This window comes from Hemicordylus capensis, chromosome 3 (assembly GCF_027244095.1).
Source record: "Hemicordylus capensis ecotype Gifberg chromosome 3, rHemCap1.1.pri, whole genome shotgun sequence".
NCBI lineage: Eukaryota > Metazoa > Chordata > Lepidosauria > Squamata > Cordylidae > Hemicordylus > Hemicordylus capensis.
Window position 1 is genome coordinate 293,606,174 of NC_069659.1, and position 17,375 is coordinate 293,623,548.

Below are 17,375 nucleotides of genomic sequence, written 5' to 3' on the forward strand. Positions count from 1 at the left end.
TAGGCAGGAATGTCCTCCAAAGATTGACATTTTTGCCAGTGGACAGTGTGTTCATTTGTTACCCTGACTCTAAACCCTTATCTATCTATCTATCTTTATCAAATTTGTATACTGCCCCAAATTTTCATCTTGCCATAACCCTTTTCTCTGTGCAAAAATGACAGCAATTTTACCCTAATTGTTTGGAGGTAGGGATAAAAAAGTAGATCACTCCTCCTTTATCCCTACTCCCAAACGATTAGAGTGAGGCCAGTTCAAATACTGGGCCAGTTCAAAGCACGGCACAGAGAGGAACAACGCCTAGATTCCATCTCTGGGAGGTAGACGTTGCTGAAAATCACTAAGAGCATTTGTCCCCCTAGCCAATAATTGTGGGCCCGGCTCATGGACTATTACAGATATTGCATAAGTTTCAGAACAGGTGTTCCCAAATCCGAAAGCAAAGCCCAGATCATGTAACATGTAAACCATTTTACTTCCAGTGTATTCTTCCTTATTGCACTGTTAAGATTATCAAGTCTCATCGAATACAAAAAGCAATTCCTTCATGCCTCTCAAAAGGAGATGAGAGGGTTCCCTCATTTTACTCCGACTTGCCCAGATTTTGCCTGTATGGGTATGTCAAGCATCTCAGTGCAAAAACCATGACCCCCTACTATCTGTAAGGTCAAATGTAAATGGGATTCAGAACCTCCAAAAGCAATGAAAAATGGCCAGAAAAAACTGATGAAAAAATGATAAAAATATTCTCAGCCTTGCGTTGTACCGAGGATATTTCTTTGGTTCAAAACCGCAATCAAGTACAGGCTACTGATGGTACAGTCTGGGGAGGACATTTTAGGAATGGGTGCTGACTGACAGCATACCACAGAATAGCAGCCTGCCCAGAATCTCTGTAAAAATAGGTAAAAACAACAAAACATCGTGGTTGCAGGGCTGCAATCACCATCCAACCATCACTCCTACAAATTTAAACAAAAACACCAACACTGGATTAAAACTGTTGCAAGAAACACAAAGCTTTTGCCACAGGATGCACACCAGAACTCATTGCTTTGCATTTGGTCCAAAAATATTACAAACTAGGGACGTAAAGGCTACAAACAGAGCCCCTGTGGAAGGAAATTAAACCATTTGTGGTACTTACTTGGACTGGGTTTGCTTAGTAAGGTTCTTTATGGTCAAGCCCTCCTTTCCTATGATCGCACCAACAAATTGCGTGGGGACCAGGATCCGTAGTGGGAAATCGAGCTGTTTGGGCTGCGAGGAGCCCCCGGGGGAGGGGCCCTGCTCCCTGGAAGAGTGGCCCCCACGCCGGGATCGCTGAGGGGGCTGAGGGGAGCTCACCTCGTCGTCTGGGATGTAGGATATCTTGAAGGAATAGTTCTCAAACTGGTGATCACTAAGCTTCTCAATTGCTCTGAAACACAGAAAAAGTGGCGAGAAATGTTAGAAAAAATATTTTTACCCTGACATCACATTTTCCCTGAAGAGAGGAATGCTCAGCAATGTCCCTTGGTTCCATTTTTCATATTTCTTACCATTTATTTAGGCACAGACAGCAGACTAGCCACACAGCTGAATGTATACATCTCTCCTAATTTTCATTTTGCCATTTGGGCACTACAAAGAACAAAGGTTTAACTTGCACTGTGAAAAGTCACAGAAAGTACTCAGAAATATTGGGCCAGTTCAAATGATACTTTTCTAGCCCATGTGATTAGAAAGAATCGTTGGACTTACGCTGAAAAGTTCTTTCTCCTCTGAAGTGAGAGGTCACGGCTTACAAAGGGTTAACTTCCATCACTTGCTCCCAATAGACAGGAAATTCAGGTAGTTTCCAGTATTTGGAGGTCCATCCCCTCTCCCAGCATGCTCGGGGGTCAGATCCCCAGTTCTGACTGTTGAGCTGCATGTTTCGACTGCTGTGTTCCATGGAGATCCGTATAGAGCCGGCAGGAAGTTATCATGCAAAGGATAGGTTATCATGCGAGAACAGAAGTAGGCCCTGAGGCCAAGACAGTCAAAGTGACCCCGAACAGGGTACAGAAGAGAATAAGTAAGTATGGTATGTAGCTAGGATGGACCCTCCCTGACCCCCTCCCCCCGATGGACCCATACACTGATCCACAGACAGGCTGCTTGACCTTCTACTTTAGAGGAGAAAGAACCTTTCATGGTAATTCCAACATTTCTTTCTCCCTTAAAGTAGGAGGTCACAGCATACAAAGGGATATACCAAAGCAGTGAAGAATTCAGGCGAGAGTAGAACAGGTCTAGACCACCTGTTGAAGCACCGTGCGCCCGAATGCTGCCTGCTCTATGACAAAGGAGTTGATCTTATAGTGTTTGATTAAAGGGGAGATGGAGGACCTCATAGCTGCCTGGCAGATCTCCCCCTGGGGTGCCTGTGCCACAAAGGCTGCAGTGGTGGAAGCAATGTGGGTCAAGTGCGCCATAATGCCTTGGGAGACTGGAAGGGAGGGGACCTGATAGGCAGTGGAGATGCACACCTTAATCCAGCATGCCAGGGTCACCCTGGAGACCTTAGTGCCCAAGGAAGACATGTGGAAGGAGACAAAGAGCGACACAGATAGTCTCAGCTCCCTCGTCCTGCTCACATAGATGCACAGAGCTTTGCATTCATCTAGGGTGTGCCAGCAGTGTTCAGGTCCCGGGCAAAAGGAAGGCAGACCAATCACCTGAGAGTGATGAAAAGTGGTATTGACCTTTGGAATGAAGGTAGGATCAGTTTTTAGGACCACCACGTTGGGTTGAAACACACAGAGCTCCTTTCTCACCAAGAGCGCTCCCAGCTCTGACACCCTGAGGGCTGAGGTGACCGCAACAAGGAACAGGACCTTGTAGGAGAGATATTTAAGGGGCACTGAGGCACGTGGTTCGAATGGTGCTCGGGTTAGGGCATTCAAGACCCTATAGATGTTCCAGGATGGAAAACAATGGACCGGTGGTGGGGCGATATTAACCGCCCCCCCGCAGGAAACAAGAGTTGTGAGGGTGAAGGGATGAGCCGTCGGCTCTCCTCAGCTTCAGTACCGACGACAGGGTAGAGGCTTGGCGTCTAAGGGCATTGGGCAGTAGACCCTGGTCCAGACCACCCTGTAGGAATGCCAGGACCTGTGGCACTGCCACAATGAGGGGCTCTATGTTCTTCTTCCTCACCCATCTCAGAAAAGCGGCTCAGGTGGCCTGATAGATCCTGTTAGTGCTTGGGTGTCAGGAGGCCAAAGTGTTGTCTTGTACCACCTTGGGATACCCTACCGCAGCTAAAGCCATATGCTCAACCTCTAGGTGTGCAGTTGCAGCCACACCAGATCTGGATGAACCAGAGGTCCCTGGAAGAAGAGGTCCAGCCATTGTGGCAGTGGCCACGGGGCTGTGATGGAGAGTGCCAGGAGATAAGTGAATCATGGATGCCTTGGCCAGAGAGGGGCCAACAATATTACCTCTGACCCTCTCTCGCTGAGCATTGCCAGTACCTTCGGTATGAGGGTTAGTGGAGGAAAGGCATACAGGAAGCCAAATGGCCAAGGGGATGTGAGTGCATCTGTGCCCTCCTCCAGAGGGTGCCAGAAGCAGGTGAACAAACGTGACAGTTTGCTGTTTGGGGATGCAAATAGGTCCACCTGGGGGAAGCCCAGGTGGCACTGTATATGGCTGAAGACCTTGGGGTGGAATGCCCACTCTGATTGGTCCACCGTCTGGCGGCTGAGCCAGTTGGCCTGGACATCTGCAGAGCCATTTAGGTGCTCTGCCCTGACCAAAGCCAGGTGCCTCTCGGCCCACTGGAAGAGTAGACTGGCTTCCTGAGGGCTTCCTGGACCTGGTCCCCCCCTCCATCAGGGACCATCAGTCCCTGATGGCTTCCTCCATCAGTGACCATGAGACTAGGTCGTCATGTTGTCCATCTGAATCAGCACATACTTCCCTTGTAGGTGTGTGAACTGGACCAGTGCCAATCTGATGGGTCTCAGCTCTAGCCAATTGTTGCTGTGGGGCCATTCCTCCGAGGACCAGAGGACTTTTGCTGTCTAGTCCTCACAGTGGGCTCCCCAGCCCGACATCCATCATGACGGTGACCCTGTCAGGTTCCCTCAGGGGATTCCCTCATAACCGCTTGGGACAGCCACCAGCATAGAGACCGTCACACCTGCATGGAGAACTTTATCCTGCTGGTAAAGTTTGTGATATCATTCTGGAATGGCAGCATCGTCCACTGTAATGGTCATGCATGCCATCTTGCCCACAGAAGGCACTCCAAGCATGCAATCATGGATCCCAGGAGCTGAGCCAGCCCCATGACATCTGCCTGGGTTTGCTGCAAGAGTGGCTGAATCTGTCTGCAGAGTTTCTCCCTCCTGTCTGGGGTTAGGGAGATGGTTGCTGAGATGGTGTTGAACCAGGCCCCCAGGTGCAGTAAGGTTGCTCTTGTACACGTTCACCAGAAACCCATTTTACTGGAGGACCTGCTCTGCCTGACGAATGTCCACATCCACCCGCTCCCGGGATGACAAGCAGAGGAGGATATCACCCAGGTACACATGTACCCGGAGGCCCCTTACTCACATGTGAGCCAAGAGGGCTGACAGAATTTTTGTGAAGATGCGGGGAGCAGAGGAGAGGCCAAACAGAAGGGCCTTGTAGTGATAATGCCTTTGGTTGTAGCAAAACCTCAAGAATCTCCTGTGGGCGGGCAGGATCAGGATGTGGAGGTAGGCCTCCGTCAGGTCTATGGAGGCCAAGAATCCGCCTGGAGCAATGGCCTCCTTGATGGACCTGAGGGATTCCATGCGGAATCGTCTCTTGTGAATGAAGCGGTTGAGCCGCCTGAGGTTCAGGACCACGCGCCACCTCCCATCCTTCTTGGGAACCAAGAACAAAATGGAGTAAACGCCATGACATAATTCTGTCAATGGCACTGGCTCTATGGCCTGGATATGAAGCATGTGCTGGATCAGCTGCTTCATCTGCCAATGTTTGGTCGGTGTCCTGGACCTCAGAGATGATGAACTGGTGATGTGGGGTGGCGACCAATTTTAGGCGATATCCCACGGCCAAGGTGTTGAGCATCCACTTGTCCTCTGTTGAGAGAGCCCACCTGGAGGTGAAATGCTGCAACCTGGCCCCTACTGGTAGATAGTCAGTTCTGTTTGTGGTTAGTGCATGCTCCCGCCATAGGGGAGTGGTGCTGTGGCTGCCAGAATTTTGCCCTGTGTCTGGTTCCCCACTGGTTGGTCCCCCACTTGATGTGGCCCTGTGCTCGGAAGGTTCTCTGGTCTCAAAATTTTGGGGGTGAAACTCCTGTGAGCTCGTTCACAGTTCACTCGCTATCATTCCTCTGATCTATTGACATGTCCTGTGGGAATTTCCAATTCCAGCACAAGTTACTCACCATGTGGTGTCCCGAGGACTCGGCTGCACCTTGGTGCTGCCCATCTGGTGAGACTTGAGTCGCCGCACTCTGCCCCTGACTGTACACCCTGGTCCCGGCGTCTCTGGCAAACCCTCATGCGCTTGTCGTTGGTGGCAGAGCAGGGGAGCGCTTCCAGGTGCTGCTCGAGCAAGTGTTTGGTCATGGCTGCTCTATGTGCTGCTGCCCTGCCAGGTATATGAGCTTGCATGTGAGGTGGGAGACCATCGCCGAGGGTGAGAGGCCTGGAGGCTTCTCCCATTGCACCCTGTTCCATTACTTGGTTCAATCCGGTGGGTGCATTGCACCAGGATGTGAGTGCGGTAACTGATGTGGGTGCCCACATGTTGGCAGGCGCACTCATGCCCGCTGTGGTGTTTTGCTTGGGTTTTTCTTTAGCACCCTTTAATGGTGGGCCCTTTATTTCTACTCCGTTCTGGCGACACAAGATGGTGGCACTTCTTAGTGGCCTGGGCTTTGTACCTGACCTTTGCCCCCCTCTTCTACCCTGGGGTCCTCTGAAAGGGAGCCCATGAGAGTTTCCCCCACCTGCGAAGGGTCCATGCCTAAATGCTTTCCAAAGGGTGGGGCAGGATAGAAATGAGCAGTTCACCAAAACAGAAGAATGAAGGAGGATAATTGAGACAGGAGCCCCAAGGTGTCCGTCCTACCAGGAGCAAAGGCAGGAAGGAATTACCCCCGAGCATGCTGGGAGAGGGTATGAACCTCCAGATACCTGAAACTACCTGAATTTCCTGTCTATTGGGAACTCCTGCTAACTTGGCAAAGAGGCACCTTTTAACGTGGTGCCTCTTTATTTAGCAGGGGGAGAATAACTGGCCCTATCCAACCCCAGCACAGTACCGCAAGTGACTGTTGCTGCTGGTTATCTTATGTTTCTTTTTTAGATTGTGATCCCCTTGGGGACAGGGATCCATCTTATTTGTTTATTATTTCTCTGTGTAAACCGCCCTGAGCCATTTTTGGAAGGGCGGTATAGAAATTAAATAAATAAATGAATAATAAGTGATGGACGTTAATCCTTTGTAAGCTGTGACCACCTACTTTGAGGGAGAAGGGAGAGACACCAAGAGCATGCTCATCAGGACGTCTTTCACAGAAATCCCAATACCCACCAGGCACGTTCCTTCATCATGTGTGAGGGGCAGATAATCTGAACCACCACTCTACATACACTTCAGAAACTAGTTTAAACTAGCATTAGGTGTGCATGTAAAATGTCAAGCCTACATTTAAAACAACATTAAAACTATTAAAAACCATCAAACTATTAAAACAGTATCTAGTTAAAAGCCTGGGTGAACAAATGTGTCTTGACTGCCTTTTAAAAAGCTGTAAGAGATGAGCAGGCTCTTATTTTAGCAGGGAGCACGTTCCAAAGCCTCAGGACAGCAATGGAGAAGGCCCGTCCCCGAGTAGCCACCAAACAAACCAGTGGCAACTGCAGATGAACCACTCCTGATGATCTCAATGTGTGGTGTGGCTCATAACAAAGAAGAGATTCTCTTAAATACCCAGGGCCTAAGCTATTTAGGACTTTATAGGTTATAACCAAGACCCTGTATTTTGCCCAGAAACTTATCGGCAGCCAGTGTAGATCTTTTAAGATAGGAGTGATATGGGCTCTACGAGATTATCTAGAGGCCAACATGGCTGCCGCATTCGAGACCAACTGCAGTTTCCGGACTACGTACGAAGGCAGCCCCACATAGAGTGCATTGCAGCAATCAAGTCTGGAGGTGACCAGCAGATGTACTACTGTTCTGAGTTCATTTATCTCAAGAAATTGACACAGCTGGTGTATCAACCAAAGCTGACAGAAGGCGCTTCTGGCCACTGCCTCAACCTGGGAGGACATCAGAGAAAGGTTTGTGTCCAGAACTACCCCCAGACTGCATACCTGTTCCTTCTGAGGAAGTGTGACCCTATCCAGAACAGGCAGATCAAAATAATCTCCTGAGTTCCAACCCCACACAATAAGTACTTCCATCTTATCTGGATTCAGCCTCAACCAAGGCAGTCTCCAGCCATAGCCCACCCGAAAGCCAGTCTGAAATTAGTCTAGATAATCAATTTCACCCAAAACTCTGGATGCTGTGGTTGGTAGAACTGATCATCCAAGTAATGAGGTAAATGTGGTCTTGGACGGGATCATACTCCCTCTGAAAGGCCGCAGCTTGGGGGTGCTTCTGGACCTGACATTGTCCTTGGAGGCTCAGGTGGCAGTGGTGTGCAGAAGCGCCTTTTACCAACTAAGGCTGGTATACCAGCTGCGACTCTACTTGGAGAAGTCGGACCTGACCTCAGTCACTCATGCGTTGGTAACATCCAGATTGGACTGCTGCAATGCGCTCTATGTGGGGCTGCCCTTGAAGACTGTTCAGAAGCTTCAGCTGGTCCAGAATGCTGCTGTAAGGATGCTCAAGGGCGCAAGTCGCTTCATGAGTATCACACCCATCCTGTGGCAGCTTCATTGGTTACCAGTCCACTTCTGGGCTAGATTCAAGGTGCTGGTCCTGACCTTTAAAGCTCTACACGGCTTGGGACCAGGGTACCAGTCAGACTGCATTTGCCCATATGAATCTGCCAGGGCCCTCCACTCATCATCTTAGGCCCTGCTCATGGCCCCGCCACTAATAGAGATCTGGTTGGAGGAGACTAGAGACAGGGCCTTTTCAGTTGTGGCCCCTCGGCTTTGGAACGCCCTCCTTAAAGAGCTTTTCCATGCTCCCTCCCTCGGGGTTTTTAAAAAACAACTAAAAACACATCTTTTTAAAGCTCCATCTTTGGTTATATCTGGTAAGTTCTTTAGTTTTTATAATTCTCGATTTTTAGCTTTAAAAATAACTTTTAATTTGACACTTAATACTGATTGTGGTGGTTTTTAACCTGACTTTTAATTTGTTTACTTAGTTTGGTTAACTTTATTACTTTTATTGTATATCGTATCTATTTTATTGTTGTGAGCCGTCCGAGCAGTAGTGTATTGGAGGGGCGGGGTATGAATATGATAGATAGATAGATAGATACACAGACAGAAGACTGCCTGGAGTTGGGAGGCCACCACCCTCTCAATTACCTTTCCCAACCATGGAACGTTGGAGACAGGCCTACAGCTTAACTTAGGGATCCGACACAGGCTTCTTCAAAAGAGGTCTAATAATTGACTCTTTAAGGCAAGAAGGCATCCTGCCCTCCCTCAGAAAAGCATTTATAATCACTACTAGGCCTTCTACAACAACGTCCCTGCCAGATAGCATAAGCCATGTCGGGCAAGGGTCAAGATAACAGGTGGTAGGCCACACTGCTCCGAACAGCTTGTCTACATCCTCAGGAGTCACAAACTGGAAATGTTAAAAAGCATCAGAGATAGGATGGAGCCCTGAGGGACATCATACAATAGCTCTAGTTTCAGAGAGCAATTATCTCCGAATGACACAATCTGGAATCTATCAGAGAGATAGGAATGGAGCCACTGCAAAGTAGTGCCACCTATTCCCAAATCCCCCAAGCGATCCAGAAGGATACCATGGTTGATGGTATTGAAACCCGCAGAGAGTTTCAAAAGAACCAACGGAGTCATGCTCCCTCTGTGCATTCCTTGGTAGAGATCATCCATCAGGCCGACCAAGGCTGTCTCCACCCCATAGCCCTCTCTAAAGCCAGTCTGAATTGAAAATATCCATAAATGTTTTTTCCAGATATAAAACTGATATCCAGTTACCAATACCAATCCAGGCAATAGAACAGGGCCCTGATAGTGCAACGCTTGTTATGTTCTTCTGTTGGCACACAGGTGAGGATTTTGCTTTCTCATGGTATGCTTGGTACAGATTTCCACAGATCAGAACAACTTGATCTCTGTTGTCCTCATGATCACGTGTTGATAATACTTGGCATCTCATATGTGGACTTCCAATTTCTTGGAAACTATTCTGATCTTTTTTCTTATTCAAATAAATCATTAACTAAAGGACATCAACTCAAACTCAAATATGCAACAGAAAATCCAGAAGAGAAGAAAAATCAAAGAGGAAAAGGTGGGCAGGGGGGAGATATTAAACTCAAAACTGCCACTTACACTTTTGCTTCTCCTTTTGTTGCATATGTAACGTTGACAACTGCTGTTTCCGATTCTGTATTAACTAAGAAAAAAGCAACATATACTTGGATTAACAGGTGGGAGGATCTCACAAGATCACCTTTTATTTGTGAATCGTTTCATTTACTAGGTTTTCAGTCTTCATTATGTGTAAAGTATTTTTGAGAACCTTATGCTCTCAGACACCAAAGCACCTGAGGAAACATATATATTTATATTAGATGTATAAACCACCTTTCTATAAAAATACTCAAAGCGGCATACAATAAAAACAACACAACTTGTGCTGCCCTACTGCCACAGCAGCCCATGCCAAGCTGATTGTGTGCACATGGTTCCACAGGCTGGATTTTGCCTGGATTCAGCTTTTGGGCAGCCCACTACTGGCTTGCAGTGACATGCCAATAGCTCTGTCCAGGCTGAATTCGACCTCTGGTGCCCCAAGAGCACAGCCAGTTGAAACCGCTGGAAGTCAGCACAAGGTGGCTTCTCCCCTTGTGCTGAAATAATCCTGTAGACCAGTCCCCACAATCATTAGGGTCACCATCTAACAGCAAGGTTGTTCAGTATCACTGTTCAGTTAGCTTGGCTTTTCTAAGCAGCGAGCATGAACGTCTGTTCCATTAATAGCTTGCGGAATATTAAGTTTGTCAGTCTACCATTTGCTGAAATACAAGACAGAAGTAAGCTGTGACTATTTTACTAGCCAGAAAAAAGCTCTCATAGCTAAACAAAAGGTTATGCTGAAAGCCTGCATCCAGACCAACTGATATCTTTGACTGAGCATTTTCTATTTTCAACCTTTTTTTTAAAAAAAGAAAGAAATATCTGGTTTCAAATAAGAGAAATGAACATTCTCCATAAAGAGCAGACACACACGCAAGTCACATGGAACCAGTTCCACTGGCTATAAACAAACAGATGGCATGTTCTAGGGGGAAAAATTATAAAAAGCAAAAGCAACTATATTTCCTATTGTTGTTGCCATCCATATTTCAATATTTAAATGCCCACAAAACTGGCAGGTCAGTAGTTCTCTTGAACCCTTTTAGATAAACAAACATGCTCTACTGACTGTGGTTAAGTGGCCCAGACAGCAAGGGGGAAAGGCCAAAATCACTCAGCTGTCACATGAAACTACTGGTCATTCTAACGTATCTGGTATGTGGTGGTCATAAGCAGAGTCTGATTTCTGGCTTGAGGTTCTTTATGCTGAGTATCTGAGCCCTGAAGTATCTGAGTATGCTGAGTATCTGAGCCCTGAAGGTTAAGCAGCCTGCAGCTCTTATATTATGGTGTCTCTGGTCCTCTGGAAAGAGGAACAAAGCAACTTATATAAACTGTGTAGTGTTGTCAGGTACATCAGTCCACATGAACCCACAAAGGAGGAAAACTTCAGAAAATTTGGAGGAGAAAAATGTGCAAGCCACAGATTCCCAGTGAGTACACACGAACTAAGCCACCTAATGGTGCAGCAGGGAAAGGACTTGACTAGCAAGCCAGAGATTGCTGGTTCAAATTCCTGCTGGTCTGTTTTCCAAGCTATGGGAAACACCTATATTGGGCAGCAGGGATATAGGAAGATACTGAAAGGCATCATCTCATACTGCACAGGAGATGGCGATGGTAAACCCCTCCTGTATTCTACCAAAGACAACCACAGGGCTCTGTGGTTGCCAGAAGTTGACATTGACCCGACGGCACACTTTACTTTACACATGCACTGAATGGCAAAGCGCACAGAGTAAAGCGGGCAATTCTCAGCTGCCCCTGCTGCTGTGGGCATCTAAAACAATGCCTAAGGTGTTGCACAAGAGTGCTCTTGCACTAATATGTAAAATTGCGCAATTGCACTTCCATGGCACTACACAGCCACTGAAAATCGTGGCTCTAACATCATGGAAGTGTGGTTGCGCAGTTTTACATATCTGTGAAAGAGCGTTCTTGTACAATACTGAAAATGTTGTTTTAGATGCAGCATCCCAGGTGGTTGAGAACCATCCACATTACTCTGCACAGAACGTCAGACAATAAACAGACATTTCTACTACTACTACATATATTTATATACCGCTTTTCAACGTGTGTGTGTGTGTGTGTGTGTGTGTGTGTCCCTGTCCCCCAGAGGGCTCAGAATCTAAAAAGAAATGCAAGATAGACACCAGCAACAGCCACTGCAGGGATGCTGTGCTGGGGGTGGGTGGATAGGGCCAGTTGCCCTCCCCCTGCTAAAAAAAAAAGAGAATCACCACATTTCTATCATGATGGTATGTACAGTTTCTCCTATTATCAAAACTAACATGTGTAACACAGACTTTAGATAGTTTTCTTCCACTGTTACCTTGGGGTACGTATTCAGGAACGCTTAACCCTGAAGTACTTCAACAGAACCTTTAACTATACAACTTGTCTCTGAACAGGACCAAGATAGACACTATGTCACAGCATAGTACCTAGAGTATTGTAAAGCAAAAGTTAATATAGTATATGGAGTGCTTAATTTTATCAGAGCACTTTAAGCTACATGAAAGATTATTATGATTATTTAAGAAAAAGAGTGAACTGGGTAAGAGCAAACCTGTAAAAGACTTCCTTACCTTGCTCCACATTCTCTACTGTCCCATGTTGAGCTAAAAGACCATCCAGCACCTGAGAGAGAAATCAAGGACACAAACCATGGGTGCAAATAGACTATGAGGATTTCCCACAGTTGAAGAAATGGAGAAGACACAAATTTAGCCTGGATAACTAATCATGAGTTAATTACCCAGTTTTTCTAGAATCAGAAAATTATTTATCAACATAATTTATTTATTTTTAATGTGATCAATGCCTCAAAATCACTTAACTAGTACCCAGCCTGGAAAGTCACACTAGTTCCCTCATGAGATTCACACAAGAGCAGCCATAATTGCTCGAAATGGTTTATCCTTGACATTTTAAATAGCCCCAGCTATTTCCAACATTTGATGAGAGGATTTCGCATGCTTGCAAACTCCAAACCTCAATTCCTAGTGCAGAGCCTAATAAAAGGATTAACCCGAGTCTTCCCTCAGCAACTGTTTCTAGCTAGACCAACAGGTCAGCAATGTTTCTCGTCTTCCCCCCAACCCAAGAATCAGAGCTTGACTTCCCCTTCACTCCAGGCACAGAAAGAAAACAAAATTATCTGCTGTTCTGGGGCTCAGCATACAAATCCATGTAGTCTAGCGTCTTTTTTTCTGACAGTGAGCCAGCAGTGGATGTTTCAAAGAGTAGGGATAAGAAGCGGCAGGGTAGCAACAGGTTATCTAGGTTGCCTCAAGGACCTGATAGTGAAATACACAGTTTGATGCTTAAGTCACCCAGGGCAGTTATACTAAAATTATTTCTTGTCTTACAGTAACGATGGCAGGAACACATCTTATCACCTGTTTGCAGTTAGGATTGGGCGTTTGTAGGGGAAAATTTGGCCACCAGGAGTTTTGCTTCAGAGCATGGGGCTGGTTCAGCTAGAGTTACCACATGTCCAGGATTGCCCTCAACAGTCAAGGAATCAGACATCCTCTTCAGGATCTAGAAAAAGCATTGTCCTGGATATGAAATGTCCAGGAACTTGAGAATTTTACCAATTTTTCTGGTGCTTCTCTCCAGGCATTGTACTTGTATTGTATTGTATTGTATTGTATTGTATTGTATTGTATTTATTTATTTGACATATTTTCATACCGCCCAAAACTTGCGTCTCTGGGCGGTTTACAACAAGATAAAAACAACATTAAAACATTAGTTAAAAACAAAAACAAGAAATTTAAAAAACAATTTAAAATTTTTAAAACAATATTCTAAAACAACATTAAAACAATCAAAACAGTATCAATTAAAAGCCTGGGTGAACAGATGCATCTTTAAAGACTTTTTAAAAATTGTCAGAGATGGGGAGGCTCTTATTTCATTAGGGAGCGCATTCCAAAGTCTCAGGGCAGCAACAGAGAAGGCCCGTCCCTGAGTAGCCACCAGACAAGCCAGTGGCAAATGCAGACTAACCTCTCCTGATGATCTCAATGGGCGGTGGGGTTCATGACGAAGAAGACGTTCTCTTAAATACCCAGGGCCCAAGCCATTTAGGGCTTTATAGGTTATGACCAACACCTTGTATTTTGCCCGGAAACATATCGGCAGCCAGTGTAACTCCTTCAATACAGGAGTAATATGGTCTCTCCTAGATGCCCCAGAGACCAGCCTGGCTGCCGCATTCTGGACAAACTGTAGTTTCCAGACTACATATAAGGGCAGCCCCACATAGAACGCATTACAGTAATCCAGTTTGGAGCTTACCAGCAGATGTACCACTGTTTTGAGGTCATCTATCTCAAGAAACGGACGCAGCTGGCGTATCAGCCGAAGCTGATAGAAGGCACCTCTGGCCACTGCCTCAACCTGGGACACCAGGGAGAGACTTGGATCCAGAAGCACCCCCAGACTGCGTACCTGTTCCTTCTGGGGAAGTGTGACCCCATCCAGAACAGGCAGATCAAAATCGTCTCCCGAGTTCCGACCCCACACAATGCGTATCTCCGTCTTATCTGGATTTTCAGTCTCAGTTTGTTATCCCTCATCCAACCCATTACCGACTCCAGACAGGCATTTATTGAGGTTATGCCCTCTCCCGATGATGCTGACATGGAGAAATAGATTTGGGTGTCATCAGCATACTGATAACACCTTGCACCAAATCTCCTGATGATCTCTCCCAGTGGTTACATGTAGATGTTAAACAGCATCGGAGACATTACGGAGCTCTGAGGGACACCATACAAAAGTTCAGATTTTGAAGAACTATAGTCTCAAAGGGACACCATCTTGAACCTGCCCAAGAGGTAAGAGTGGAACCACTGCAAAGCAGTGCCTCTCACTCCCAACCCCCTCAGATGCTCCAGAAGGATACTATGGTCAATAGTATCGAAAGCCGCCAAGAGGTCCAAAAAGACCAACAGAGACACACTTCCTCTGTCAGTTCCCAGTTAGAGATCATCCATCAGGCCGACTAAGGCAGTCTCCACCCCATAGTCAGCCCTGAAGCCAGTTTGAAATGGGTCTAGATAATCAATGCTGTCAATGTTTAAAAGCCCTATACTCTTACATTTTCTCTGGCACCAAAGCTGCCAACTGGCAAGGCTGGCATATGGCTCAGTAAAACCATTCCTCTCCTTTCTGGATCATCGCTAGAGTTACCAAGGCTGACAGTGAGCTTCTGGGTTTAGCTGTGAAGTAAATGGACAGAGAGACTGCCAGAGACCGCTGCCAGTCTGTGAAGACAATACTGAGCTAGATAGACCAATGGTCTGACTCAGTATACGGCAGCTTCCTATGTTCCTATGAGACCCCCCTTTTATCTACTGGCATTGCTGGCTCCTACCTCTCTTTCTAAAACACTCACTGCCCGATGCAGCACCTGTAGTCTTTTAAGGGCCTCTCACTGCCCTTGGCCAACAGGAAATATCTCCCATGAGGAGCAGCAGGAAGAAACACAAGGAGCAATAGGCCTTAGCACACACTGTCCTTTATCGTTACAACATGAAAGATGGAGCTCTGCATAACCTCCATCCCCAGCTAGAGGTGTGCACAAAACCAGTGTTGTCAGTTCAGTTCGAATCCGAACTGGATTTGAACCAACCCGGCCCAGTTCAGTACCAGTTCTGATCAAACCAGTTCGAATTGGACTAGTTTGTACCAGTTCACATACTAGTTCAGGGATATACTGGTAAAAGGGAATCTGGTGAGAATTTCCCCTTTACCAGTGAAGGGGTGGGGAGGGGGGAGAGTCTATAGCACTTACAAATAGTGGTGGCGGTGGCAGCGGGGCAGGGCGGGGGGAGATGGCAGCGCCCCACCCCCGCTTCCCCAGAGAAGCCAGGGCTGCTGTCAACCGAATTTGGGCCTCTATGCATGCACAGAGGCCAGAACTGGGCCGGAGAAGGCCATGGCTAATCTGGAGGAGGATGGTGGGTGTATGGGGGAGCAGCTGCAGCTGCTATTTGTATTACTACAGACTCCTGTCCTGCCCCCTCTAGGCTTAGGGAAGTGCCCCGTCCCTCTACTGGTAAAGGGGGATCCTCATACGATTCCCCTTTACCAGTATACCCCCGAATCGGTCCAAACTGGTCCAGTTTGAACTGGGGCTGGTCCAGTCTGAACTCAGACTGGCACCCCCCTTTGGAGGACTGGTCTGGTTCGAACTCAGACTGCCCAAACTGGGCCAGTTCGAATCAAGCCAGATTGCACACCTCGACCCCCAGCTACCCCCTCCCAAAAATATATGAACTTTTAATTCTCTCCAGTGCAAAGAACACTATAGGGCAAAAATGCACGAAACAGCCTTCAGGCTCCACTGTCAAACACTCTTTCCAATCCTGTTTTGTTTGTTTTTAAGTAGTGTTTTAAACATTACGCCCTCCACCCCTTTCGACAGCTGTGTCCAGGAATTCTTTCTGACAAATGTGGCAACCCTACCTGCAACAAGATGAGTCTGTGAAGACTCATCATCCATCACCACCTTGGCTAACAGCCATAGCAGGAAACATAAAATGGTGACTCTTTTCACACCAAGAATCAAAAAGACAGAGACACAGATGGCTAGGCAGACACCTTCCTGGAACTGACCATTTAAGCTGTCCTGTTCAGTCAACACCTGAATGCAGAAAGTCACCCGACTTACTGCCAGTGAATCATTTTCCTAGCATATGACCTTCTGTACAAAAATGGGCCTTCTAATCAGAGACACATCATCATACTTGTGGGAATGATGACTAAGAGAAACAACAACTATATCTAGTCATTCTTGAGGCTCTGCACACAGTAAAGTGTGGGGGAGGGGAGAGAAGCTGCTCTTTACAACTGGCAGGAACAGCACAATACTGCATACCTGCCAACATGTCCCTATTTTCCCATTCAGGTGAATAGCAGAATAGGGACATGTTGGCAGGCATGCAATAGGTCCCTTCCTCAAAAGCTCCCATGCATCTGAAGGTATGCTTCCTGAAACTAAGGGTCTATATTTTTATAACATCAACAGCAGGAGATGAGGTCTGCCTTCATCTCCTGGCTTGTAGCTTCCCAGAGGCATCTGGTGGGCCACTGTGAGAAACAGGATGCTGCACCAGATAGAACTTGGGCCTGATCCAACAAGGCCCTTCTCATATTCTTAAATGTTCTCTGGGAGAAAGATCCAGACTCAGGCCTTCCAAGTGCAGGGTATCAATGGGACAGTCCAATTCCCAGCCAAGGATCACAGCTTTCACCTAAGCCAAGATGTCCTGCTTTGTAAATAAAGGCTGCCCTGTGTGTTACACCTCAAAAGATGACTATAACCCCTGCTAACTGGGCAAAGAGGCACCTTTTACCATGGTGATTCTCTTTATTTAGCAGGGGGAGAGTAACTGGCCCTATCCACCCCCAACACAGTACTTCCAGTGACTGTTGCTGGTGTGTGTGTCTTAAGTTACTTTTTAGAATGTGAGCCCTTTGGGGGACAGGGAGCCATCTTATTTGTTTGTTATTTCTCTTTGTAAACCGCCCTGAGCCATTTTTGGAAGGGCGGTATAGAAATTGAATTATTATAATATTATTATTATTATACTAATTTCTCAATATCTGGATAATAGTAACTTTTGCTAGGTTCTCATCTTAATTCTTGAAGTGGTAAAGTCATCACATCCTTGGAGGAGGAACAAAACATGACTTTCAGCTGTCTTGTCTCTGTAGTAAACATTTCCCCTGCATTTGTACCCATAAAGTGAGATCCAGGGCTTCAATAAACTCGCTTGCCTCCTCATCAATGGT

At 46.6% G+C, this 17,375-nt stretch overlaps 1 protein-coding gene across 6 annotated transcripts in view; it reads right to left on the reverse strand.

The window, feature by feature from the left end:
• Positions 1–17,375, reverse strand: part of IGF2BP2 (insulin like growth factor 2 mRNA binding protein 2) — a 92,487-nt gene that overhangs the window by 27,128 nt on the left and 47,984 nt on the right. For all 6 annotated transcript variants that reach the window (XM_053311958.1, XM_053311957.1, XM_053311961.1 and 3 more), the window contains exons 4-6: positions 12,152–12,203; positions 9,534–9,597; positions 1,148–1,420 (exon numbers count right to left, since the gene is read on the reverse strand). In XM_053311958.1, the coding sequence (XP_053167933.1) occupies positions 1,148–1,420; positions 9,534–9,597; positions 12,152–12,203 (389 nt within the window). The remainder of the gene's footprint in view (positions 1–1,147; positions 1,421–9,533; positions 9,598–12,151; positions 12,204–17,375) is intronic.